We start from the raw sequence: 12,380 nt of genomic DNA on the forward strand, positions 1-12,380 counted from the left end.
TAAAACAAACATCAATCAAAGTTATATTAAAGAAAATAAAACAAACTTCAATTAAAGTTATATTAAAGAGAAAAAAAACTATAATTAAAGATAGATAAGAAAAAAAACGTTTTAAGAGAAAAAAAAACGGAAATTAGAAATAAATGACAAATTAAAGTATATTTCTATATTAAAAAGCATTTTTTTTATAAAGTTATAACAATTAATTTTTAAAATAAATAAATAAAAAGAACAAAGAAAGGAAAAAAATAATTTAAGGAAATGATATAAATTGCATTAATGATGAGTTTAAGGAAAGAAAAATTTAAAAATTAATAGCATCTATGATGAAAGGATTTAAATATGATCATATTTGATATTCTGCAAAATTTCAAGGTAAAATTTTCATTATTTTAAGAAATAGGAAAAATGCACAAAATAAGAATTAGAAAAATAAATAAATAAACTTCTAGACACAATTTTTAGCAATTATTTTAAGAAAATATAAGAGAAAATGTCATAAAAATATGATAAAATAAATAAATATAGGTTGCCATCCTTTTCTAACTTTAACTTTATTATTACGTATAGCTATGAATCTTTTAGCAGAAGAAATGATCTATATTTAAATAAAATAAACTAAATTTCGTAAAATATATATGCAATTCTTACCAATTTATAATAACTATTTTCTTGTAACAAATAAATAAATAAAAAGTAAGAAAAAAAGAAAAAGGAAAGAAGCAATTTAAAGAAATGATATAAATGAGAATAAAGAGACCAAACTAAGGCAAGGATGTAAAAAAAAGTATGATTAATGATGAATGAAATTAAATATTCAATAAAATTTGAAAGTGAAATTTTCAGTCGTTTAAATTAGAAAAAAATATTAAATTTAAAAACAAAAAAAAACTACAAAAATATAGACAAACTTCAGTTAAAAATATATAAAAGATAATAAAACAAACTTTAATTAAAGATATATAAGGAAAAATAAATTAGAAAAACGTTTTAAGGAAAAAAAACAAAAAAATGGAATTAAAATATTGATAGATTTCTCCTTATTCTCCTCCTAATTTAATATGAATTCCATAAATAAATTGAATCTCTCTCTAAATATTTTTTCTTGCTCTTGGACCACTTATTATTCTTTCAATAAGTTTCTCAATCAAAATGATTTTTTTTCTCTCAATATATAAAATTATAGTGCAACATCAAAATTATAGTGCAACATCCTTTCAAAAACTTTTTATATTTTGAAGAAATTTGATTATTACATGATTTTTCTTCTTACATCAGTATCTTCAGAAGTATCATGAGAAATCATCTCTTTCTCTTTTCATGAAGAAATAACATTACATCATCATCAGAAGAAGAGACAAAGTAAAAGAGTTGCGATGTTTTTGTTCATTCTAAGATCTCTTCTCCTCATCTCTAAATTAGCTCTTAGTGTGTGTGTCAATTTTGTTGTTCTTTTTATGTTGCTTGTCATCTTTCTCTTCTTTATGATTGTTGTTGTTGTTTTGGTGCGTTGTTAAATTTTTCTCTCACTGATACATGTATGTATGTTCAATGAAACTTGTTTGATGTTCCTACAAAATTTAAAAAGTAAAGAAGAGAAGGAAAATAAGTAAAACAAAAAAGATGTCTGACCACAAAAATAATATATTGAGAAAAACTAACCAAACCATGAATTTTTCTATTACTCGCGACAAGAATAAACACATAAATAAAAATTGGTGGATACCTTTTACCATATTGTTTGAAATATATTGTGATTAGCTAATCTACTTTATAGATTAGTACCTTTCAAATTAAATTTGAAAAAACTTTTCAAATTCCTTAATTAAGTGATAAGGAATAAACTTTCAAATTAAATTTGAAAAAACTTTTCACTGTAATTAAGTGATAAGGAATGAATCCTCTTAAATTTTATAATTAAGGAAAATGTCTTTTATGGTAAAGAATTGATAACTTAAGTTTTTATGATTATGCTTTAATGAGGAAAAAATTAAATACTAAACTTTAATATTATGTTAAAACTTCAAATAAATATTGTGTTTTTTAAAATGAAAAAAAAAAACTCAAAAAACCAAAAAAAAAGATAAATATGATTCCAGCCCTTAGAGGCATGCCACATCAGCTATTCTATATTCAGCTTTATATATTTATATAGATTTTCTATTTTACTTTTAAAGAAAAAGTGCAAGCATAATATATTAGAAAAGAAAAAAAATTAAAAGAATAAAGTTTATTTCAAATTTTATCTCAAAATTGTTATCTTTATAGGGGTGTGCACTTGTCACGCCCCGAGCCTACACCCTAGGCGTGACTGGCACTCGAGAACCATTGTTGGCCCCAAGCGAACCCTTGACCTGGCTTACTTACTCAGCGGAAGACTATATGCATTTATAATGATCAAACACTATAAATGTACTTTAAAAAAGAATAAACTGAACTGCTCAAACTGAACTCATAATGTTTTTAAAATAAACATTTAACTTAGCTAAAATGACAACTCAACTCTGAACATAAGTCAATAACAAAGTAAAGACAAATGACTAACTAACTGTCTATCTATGAAGCCTCTAATAACTGAGATGGATGTCGGGACAGGCCCACGACATCTTAATGAACTATCTAATACTGAAAGTAAACAAAAAAGATCCTCCGGAATGCAAAGAGGCTCACCAACAGACTCTGGACTGCTCACTGGATCAACGATGCGCTGGATGCCGATCCTAGTTACTTGCGTCTGCATCATAAAACGATCCAGGCCAACTGGCATCAGTACATTGAATGTACGAGTATGCAAGTTGGAATGCTAAACATAACATAGGCTTGAAAGAGATTCTGAAAGAAACACTTACCTTGGCTCTTCTCAATTCATGAATACTTAACTGAACTCATTTCATTACAAAGCAGTTTAAAACAAGTGCAATATAAAGAAAAAGAAAACTATTTAAAACATGATGTCAACTCATAATCATTATATCATAAAAGACATATCATGATCCCTCTCAAAGTCTACTTGTGCAATGCATGAATGAAGTCACATACCCCTCATCCATACTAAGCAGAACCCCTTAAGGAACCATGCAATTACTGTTGTGGGAGTTTCTCTAACCGACAACCATCACTTAAGAACTATAGTAATGATACAACGTTATTAGCCCCACGTTGCCCGGGCCATCCTATACCTTGCCATGGTATAGAACCTGAACTACTAAGTGGATCCACTAATCTATGCGAAAAGGATTCATCTAAAAAGTATGACCCATTTCTACCCATGATGGCTACATGGTTTATGGGGGTTGTGGGTTCTTTAAACGCTCTCTCATATCGGTGTTTAATACTACTCCCAAAATATGATACTAGCTCTTTATGTTTTGAAAACATTCTTCTTTCTGTGATTTGAGATTAGTGCTCAAAAACTTAGCTCAAAGACCATCTTGGAAATCTCAGTTTCCTCTCTTGCTTCATTTAAAAAGCGATTACTCTTTTCTAAAAACTAGCCCGAAGGCTCTTTGGAAATCTCAGTTTCCGTTCTTATTTAAATGTGAAAAAAACATTTTAAATCTCTTTGGGAAATACTTAGTCCCCATATGTTTCTTTGAAGAAAAGAACTTCAACTTTACTCTTTACTGAACTCAAAACTTAAGTCTTAAAACAAAGTTAGAACATTTGTGAAAGACTTTTTGAAAACTTTAAGAACTTATCTTAACTTGACTCTTGACTTCTGTTGACTTTGATCTTTACTGCTCTTGACTTGACTCTTAACTGATCTTGACTTGACTCTTAACTAATCCTTGAATTAAATTATGGATTTATGGATTAAGATTTGTGATTGGAAAGATCTCATGATGTTTAGGAATGACTTTGAATAGCTAAATCTGAGAAAAGTTACGAAATCACCGTCTTGAAACAAGTCCGGGACGTGGAGACGTTTCTGAATAAATGCTTGCGAAATTAATTTTTTGAGACAGAAGAGTCCGCGTCCTAACCGCGACGCGGAGACAATTTTTCTTCACTGGGGGAGCAAGTCCGCGACGCGAACCTGAGCGCCAGAACCTGCTCGACTTTTTCTTCTTTGCTTCCCAGCTCCAAATCGCCTAAACTCGATTATAGAACTCAAATTCAATTTAGATCCCGATACCCAGCATATGTATTCAAGAGCCTAACTCAATACAACCCTAAAACTCCACGTAAAGATCTCAGAAACTCCTCAATTCATCCCAATTTAAGAACAACATTCAAATTCAAGAATACATGTCAAGAACATCAACTTTCAAACTCTTTTAGGACGAATTTCGCTGAACTAAACAAGTTTGGCACGTGGGTGAATGAACCCAACACTATTTGAGACTCACATACCTTGTAAGATGAATTCCTTGGCGAATCCACAACCAAAATTGATCGTTCTTAGTGAATCTTGCTTTTCCTCTTCTCCTTTCTCTTGCGTTCTTTCTCCAAAAACCCTAACTCTATTTCTCAAAAGTGTAAACTGAACTAACCCAGTTTTGACCCCAATTATTTTATTAAAAACGGATTTAATCAATAGGGCAGTGAAACGACTAAAATACCCCTTAAAAATCCGGATTGGACATTTTCTTAATTTAACAGCCCAACTTCCAAAGGGCATAACTTACTCATACAAACTCAGAATCGCGCAAACTCCGCAGCGTTGGAAAGATTATTCCACGAGCTTTCCAACCATGTCTGGAAGTACACCTAACTCATCCTGAGCTAGGAGTTATGGCTGTTTGAAGTTGACCAAAAACTCACTTTAACACCTTTACCAAATTTCCAGATTTTTAAATTCTTCCCAAAAATGACTATTTCCAGATTTGAAACTTCCTTCTAGTTCTTTCTAGTTGCGAGATGTTACAGCACTATTCGGATTAAATCAAAAAACCAAATCAAATCGAATCGAATTTCAATTTGAATTGATTTTTTTAAAGTTTTTTGGTTTGGTTTTGGATTAATAATTTACTTTGTTTGGTTTTTTGTTTAGTTTCAGATTAAGAAAAATTAAAACAAAAATATAAAGGAATTAAGTTGGAGTTAACCACTTTTATCTATTTTTAGTTATTGTCTTTCATTATGATTAAATTTATATTTTATACGACATCTATAATTGATATGCTTATAAGTATTGTATTTTAAATTTTACTTGTGATTTATATTAGAAAGTATATTCAAGAGATTCAATAATATTACTTCTCCTAGTATAGATATATTTTTTTTCAAACTGCAAATATAAAAATATTTTTATTATTTTAACTTATAAACAAATAGTTAAGAAAATATTTTTTAATCTTAACCACCCACGCTATAAAAATATTTAAAACGCGTAAAATTAGTCATCCAAACAAAGTGGGGGTAATTTGGGTAATTGAGATTCTTCTCGTCCTACTAGGGTTTTAGGTGTCAATATATAAACAATTTTTTCTTCACATTCATCTTCTTCATCTGTCTGCATTTCTTCTTCAGACCGTGAAAAGCAAAACCCTAGAAACTGGTGAGTTCAAATCTCTCTTCATCTGCACCCTTGTGATATGGTGCTTACTCGTTATTTTTTGGTGTGATATTGTGCTTACTTGTTATTTTTTGCAATTGATAGAACAATGACAACAGTTCCAGGGCAATTAGTGTGGGAAATCGTGAAGAAGAACAATGCATTTTTGGTAAAGGAGTTCGGTAATGGTTCCGCTGGCGTTGTGTTTAGCAAAGAGCCTAACAATCTTTGCAATCTTCACTCTTACAAGCACTCCGGTTAGTTCACTAAGAGTGTTTAGATCTGGATTTTGTTTTCGTTCGATCATACAACTTCAAGTTGTTCATCGTTCCTATTTTATGTTATGTGATCTATTTAAGCTTGCAAAATGTTTAACGTTATTCCATTATTGAGATTGTTTTAATCAAAAGTTCTAACTTTTAATATTTCAAATTCATTTAAGGTTTATTTGGGGAATTGTTTTCTTGAAAAATTAAGTGTTTTTTCTTAGTATTTGGTGAGTAATCAATCAAATATTATCACAATAGCTGTTGTTGGTTAGCGGTGTCAATGGGTTGGGGTGGTTGGGGGCATTGGGTTGTTGGTTTGCTGTGTCAATGGGTTGTGGCTAAGTTGTGTGGACTCTTCACTTTCGATGATACACTAATTCTGGCGAATCCGACACGCACCCCTCGACATTTTTGAAGAGTACGAGCAACATAGGGGTTGGGGTGGTCGGGGGCACTTGGTTGTAGGTTGGGGCGGTTGGGGGCATTGGAGATGTGGGAGGATGTGGAGAATATAACTTGGAATGTACTCATTTCAAAACTCTTTCTTAAGTACCTGCTTTCCAAACAAATTGACCAACCAGAAGTAAGAAATTTGAAAAATATTCTTCTCCCTACCAAACAAACCTGTAGTTACTCAAACTTTGAACTTTGATGTGACACCATCAATCTTATTTCCATTATAGCTAATATAATGCTCGAGTCAGTTCAACATATTCCGTGTTCATCCAAATGCAATAAAATGATCCAATAATAGCAAAATGTGTAACCCAACCAGTTTGGGGTTGAGCATAGTTGATTGATATATTGCTTTGAACCCCTAGTTGTAGGCACACTAAAATGTTAGTTGCTTTATATTCTCTAATATCTTTCAGGGAAAACTTTTAGAATGTTGGTTTACCATGCCTCAAGTTACCGTGTTATTGAGCTGTTGTAGTAATGACTATGTAGGCCTAGCAAACAAGAAAACTGTGACTATCCAGGCTGGAGGCAAAGATCAATCTGTGTTGCTTGCTACAACAAAGACCAAGAAACAGAACAAGCCTTCAACTTTGCTGAACAAATCTGCAATGAAGAAGGAGTTCCGCCGCATGGCCAAGGCAGTAACAAACCAGGTAGGCATTTACCTTATTTTACCATTGGACTGGAGCAAATATACTGTGCTCTTCGTGTGCTGATTTGGAAAATGAAATTGCTTAGGTTCTTTGTTAAATGACCTAAACACGTTATGATCTTATAGTGCCAGTTATACTGTGTGAAGAAATTGTTAGTAATCAGTAGTGTAATTTACTCCAGAGCTAGAGAGAATTGCTCTCTAACTCATTATGTTGGCTATTGTTTGTTTTCGTCCTCAATAGTTATAGTGCTCTTGATGTTTGTCCACATTAATGAATTCCTCACTGTTTTATATCTTTACACCTTTTTATGCATACTTTATGTTCTGCTTTTTGTATTGCCTTGTGATGTGTTCTGTTAAATGTATTGCCTGAACCTATTAGGCTTTTACTTAAGGAATTCTTCAATAATCAAAACCTCATGATGATCTTTCTCACGTTACTTTCTTCGTTCAATTATTGGTCTTCAGGTTGCAGACAACTATTACAGGCCAGATCTGAAGAAGGCAGCCCTTGCAAGGTTGAGTGCTGTGAACAGAAGCCTCAGGGTCACCAAGTCTGGCGTGAAGAAGAGGAACAGGCAGTCTTAGAGTTGCACTGAGTGTTGCATTGGCTTTGCAATGACATTGTTGTTCTCCTGTCATTAAGTACCAAAGTTTTGATTTTCAATTTTATATTTGAATTCTTTTTTCAAAAAGCTATTGGTAAGGGGCTTTGCCCCGTGCTTTTGGATGATAGACTTTATGATCATTTAGAAGGGATCTGTTTGATTTGTGGAAGGTGTGGTATTATATTGGACAGTCCAATTTGGACTCGGTTTATGAATGGTCACTTCCTTCTGCCTTTTATTGCTGCATTCCTTCTTAATGGATGATCTCTTCTGCCTTTTATTGCTGCATTCCTTCTTAATGGATGATCCTAATTGAATTGTTGCTGTAATGTAGGGGTTTATGTGGTTTGGAAATATGTAAAATACATTCCAGATTATGTTACCTTTCTCAAAAAAAAAAAATACATTCCAGATTGTAAATATCACGATTTTATGAGTGATATTTAGTGGAGTACATACAGCATTTAAGTTCTATGAAAATTTTGGAAAAACTCTTAAAATCTATTTTTTCATACTTGGGTACATAAGAAAGGTGTTGAATTGTATATAGATTGGATTGCAACTTGGGATATGAAACTGAAGGAGATAAGGTTCCCTATTTCAAGTTTGAAGATGAAATAGAAAACCAATTTAATAAACAAGCGTTTATTTAAACCAATCTCTAAATATTATTTGAAAATTGTGGTCGTAAATTGTCTGATTTCGGGTTTATACACCTGATTTCTGTTCATATTTTCATAGCTTTGTTGGTGTTGGCCAAAATTCCTATCCCGAACCTTAAGAACATATTTGGGGTGACACAGTTCCACTATTCGCACCCTTCACCTCACGAGCTAGTTTGAAATTGAAGTAAGGCAGTATCAGGAGCCAGCCACACCTACCTTGTTCCGAGCCAGAGTTGTATCAGCTTGCCACATGGCAGCTAGGGCATGACCAATTCAGGTGAGTGAGGTTGTGACAGCTAGTAAGGTGACTGAAACTCTCTACTTCACGAGCTAATGTGCTATGACATGTTGCTCTAAATGGTTGTTATCATGTTATGTGATAGACTATCTCAGGCAGCTAAAATTGGACTTTGCTTTGGGCCAAGGTCGATCTGCCTTGTAGTTTGAATGCATTCCTGCTGGCTGCTGCTACTGTAATTCGAGTATTGACTATTGCATACCCAGGCAAACAGACAACAGTGCCTAAAGGCCAATGAACTTGAATTCTGCTACTCAAAACAAGCACATTTTTCCTGAATAGATAACTATTTTTGTGTTTTCTTAAATCTGGTTAAGCACCACTTACTTGTCCTACAACTTTTGACACAGTTCACTCTTATGCATATCAAATTCCATAGCTACGTCATCATAAAATACATAAAGCAAATTCTTAGAGCTTTAGACGCCAGACCTGTGTTGTAGTTGCAGCAACAACATCAGTAATCAACATGATGACTAAAGCCTTTTACCCCTTAATCTGCTGAGATAAAACATAGTTCAAAGCAGTTGTCAAGAAAGAGAAAAATAGAAACTAGTATTGCTGAGAGCCAAAGTTATTTGGGGGATAGAAAGACCTGATATCCCTGGTTGTGTTGTAGGTGTCCATAACTATAGAATTAATGGCAACAACATGTGTAAATCAAATCCAACATGTGGCAATACTGAAATTGTATGATATTTATGCAGATACTATAGAATCAAAATAGAAAGAACTCATTTCTGGAAAGTTGAGAACAGAAATCTTTGACCCAAAGTAACAACCTCTAGTGGCATTGATTTGAGATAGAACATAAGTTCTCTTACTACAATCAATAATGCCAAACAGATTAATGAAGGGAAAACTAACGTGATATCTAGTTTTCTATTCCTATAGACCATATAGAGGACAGTGAACTTCCATTTAAGGCCTTAGAAAAGAAGTATGCTAGGAGCTAGTCATGGTGTAGAAAACAAAGGACTTGCAAGAATATCTTTATAGTCTTGAACCTTGAACTATGACTGGAACTTGTTCAATAAAAGTAGCCAATAACTTGACCACCCACATTTTGCCTCATTGCTTCTTCGTGATCCAGAACTCCATTTGGTGTTGTAATAACAACATAGCCCCACTGCACAAAAAAATAATAGAAATGAGTTCTCTAAGTTTTAAACAGGAAAGGGAGGAATAGTGGACCTAAGTTGGATGTTAAAGCATATATATTCAATGCATATTAAAAAAAACCATGCTTTGCATTGCTTCATCACATCAAGCAACAAAGCGCTAGAATTTAATAACACTGGCAAACAGGGAAACCAGGAGAACAGACACTAGAATAAAGACCCATATAGGTCCATAGGGATATTAGCATGTATATATACAATCAAAGGAATTGTAAGAACTACCAAAAGAATATAGGTGGCTTGTACTTTGGTCCAAAGCAATTTTTCAGGCATCTGTTCCAGGATAATATGCTGAGCGAAGTGGAAAACCAACAAAAAGGTCTAGGGCTTTAATTTTCAGAAATCTCAAAATGTAAAAAAGAAGCCAAATAGATTATAAAACGAACCATCATTCCCTTATAATTTTTCCAAATGGATCACAAATCTGTCCACATTGGTACATATAATCCTGAAAAGCAGTAGAATAAATTTAAACTGGGAAAAAGACCAGAAGCACGGAGGTTAGGGGAAGACATGTAAGTTATAGAAAGAAAACGGGTTCAAGAAGAGTTAGAATAAAGGGGTGATGGGGTCCAAATACAAATTCAGTCAGAAAAAAGATACAAGATCAAGAGGTTATAATGTTAGCATTGATGAACCATCCAAATTCAAACAGAGAAAAGATATGAATGTGAATACTTACAACAAAGTAAATCACAACAAAGACAGATCTCAAAACTAAGAACTCATTGAACAAGACGTCACTTAATGTTCCATGTTTCTATATCTGATAAAAAAATCATGTTGAATGAGAAAAAAAAGAATTAGAGGGAGTACACAAACCTGACGAGTTGGTAATGTCCGTGTCTTGTAGTTCTCCATACTTGCAGCCTTGATGTCTTGTCTGTAGGTGAGAGCACGACAATCGTTAATTCTTCCAAGTAACTGAACAGTTATCTTACCAACTCTATGAGGATCATGCACTTCAAAGTCTTTGATATAACCTGAAAAAACAGTTAAAATTTAAGCAGCATGCAGAGCTTTATAACTTCATCGACTGGTAAGCATGCTTTTTAATCACACATGAGAAGTACCTCATGGTCTAATACACAACAGCCAAAACATAGTTTCAGATCTTTCAAGGTTGAGTGCCAGTAAAAATCCACAAGCAGATTAATGCAACACTAACCAATTTATCCCCCACATAGTCAAAAAATCTAAACAGAAAAATTATTTGGAGGCTTAATAAACAGAAGAACTAGCAATCAGCTTTTAAATAATACCCCTCCTGTCCCATTCTACATAACACTGTTTACTATTTGGAGAATTAAAAAAAACTTCTTACATGATTACAAGTTTTTCTTCAAAGGCTTTGTATGTAAGTATAATTTTAAAATTTCGATATGTAAACTCAATTTAAAGATTCATAAATTGATATTCAATTCATTCTAAACACTACATACTTTAACCTCTGATTCAAATCCCAGTTCTTTTAAGAGTGGGGAAGAAGGAATAATATAAATAGAATTGACGCGAAATCATTCTGCAACGAATTACACCCTCATAGAAAGCTCAACAACATAAATTGAGGCATTGGATGACAAACGCATAATACATAAATAGACACTTAAAATTGGCCTCAGTTGGTAAGTAAGTACTCTAACTTCAAGAGTGCACATTTAACTCCTCATCCGACAACTAAACGCTACAACTTGTCCCCATTGTGTTTCGTGGACACCCGACGCTGATGTGACACATAAATTTTGGAAGGGTCTAGATGATCATTTTGTAGGCTAGACTGTTAGAGTGCTCAATTAACAGTGGAGACGAGTTCAGGTGTCTAGGCATGCACTCTCCAGTTGAGGCCAAGAGTGTTTGTTTATGTATTATGTTGACAACAGAAAAAGGTTTTATCAAACAAATACTTCTAAGTTCTAATTGTACAGACTGTTAATTAGCATGTAATTCTACAATAGGTAAAATTTCTTGAAGAAAGTCGGAATTCATCCAGAAAATTAGAGTGCTTTAAAAACAAACAGCTCTTCTTAATCATTTTACAATGTACTCCACCATTAGAAGCTTATACAACATAAATTTGTAAAATTTTCTCTAATTGAAACGGTATTAGGAGATGTGGTTCATAGTTACCTCGATATTTCATAATTTGCAGAAAATTAGCTATGACATTGGAGACAGGTTGGAGCTGAGTCGAAGCAAAGCCTCTCTTTTCAGCATTCACAATTGTACGCAATGCATCGTTTAATATTCGCCGGCCCATTTCCACCGGCGTTCTGATTCTTCTCCGGCACCAATAAACCACCTTTTCGGAAATTTAGAGACCCGAAGTTGTAACTGATGAGATGGTGTATTTTGTTTGGGCCGTCATGCAAATGGATATCACAGAGGAAACAAAGAGCCCATCTTAGAGTACCTTAAAATTCACTTGTTTCACACTTTGGAAAATCACCCCATATATTTAGGGAAAACTACATGAAACCAATTAATTAAATGGGAAAATTACGTAGCGAAGCAAACTTATACTACTTAATTATTTATCATAGCTAATGTTTGTTTATATTATCATTCGCAGCCATTTAATTTCGGTAATTACGTTTTTCAATTCTCCTTATTTGTATAACCGTGTATAGCATTCTTTTCCTTATATATAAATGGTTCTATTCTCTCTCTTCAATCACTTTCCCTTATTTTCTCCTTTATTCTCTCAATCAAAATTGATTTCAAATTTTGAAATTTTCTATCATTCCTTCT

The 12,380-nt window shown here is 33.1% G+C and overlaps 2 protein-coding genes across 2 annotated transcripts; one reads left to right on the forward strand and one right to left on the reverse strand.

Annotated features, from left to right (window-relative positions):
* Window positions 1–5,395: 5,395 nt before the first annotated feature.
* Window positions 5,396–7,607, forward strand: LOC125835324 (60S ribosomal protein L28-1-like). The gene is made up of 4 exons (XM_049514448.1): window positions 5,396–5,500; window positions 5,603–5,754; window positions 6,715–6,878; window positions 7,349–7,607. Exons 2-4 carry the CDS (start codon window positions 5,607–5,609, stop codon window positions 7,466–7,468), a joined length of 432 nt encoding a protein of 143 aa, XP_049370405.1. The 5' UTR covers window positions 5,396–5,500; window positions 5,603–5,606; the 3' UTR covers window positions 7,469–7,607.
* Window positions 7,608–9,106: 1,499 nt separating this feature from the next.
* LOC125835308 (40S ribosomal protein S15a-5-like) lies at window positions 9,107–11,932 on the reverse strand. Its single transcript, XM_049514433.1, has 3 exons — window positions 11,760–11,932; window positions 10,455–10,615; window positions 9,107–9,580 (listed from the first exon to the last, which is right to left on the reverse strand). Exons 1-3 carry the CDS (start codon window positions 11,887–11,889, stop codon window positions 9,482–9,484), a joined length of 390 nt encoding a protein of 129 aa, XP_049370390.1. The 5' UTR covers window positions 11,890–11,932; the 3' UTR covers window positions 9,107–9,481.
* Window positions 11,933–12,380: the final 448 nt, after the last annotated feature.

This window comes from Solanum verrucosum, unplaced genomic scaffold (assembly GCF_900185275.1).
Source record: "Solanum verrucosum unplaced genomic scaffold, falcon-dt-bn FXZP01001278.1, whole genome shotgun sequence".
Classification (NCBI taxonomy): domain Eukaryota; kingdom Viridiplantae; phylum Streptophyta; class Magnoliopsida; order Solanales; family Solanaceae; genus Solanum; species Solanum verrucosum.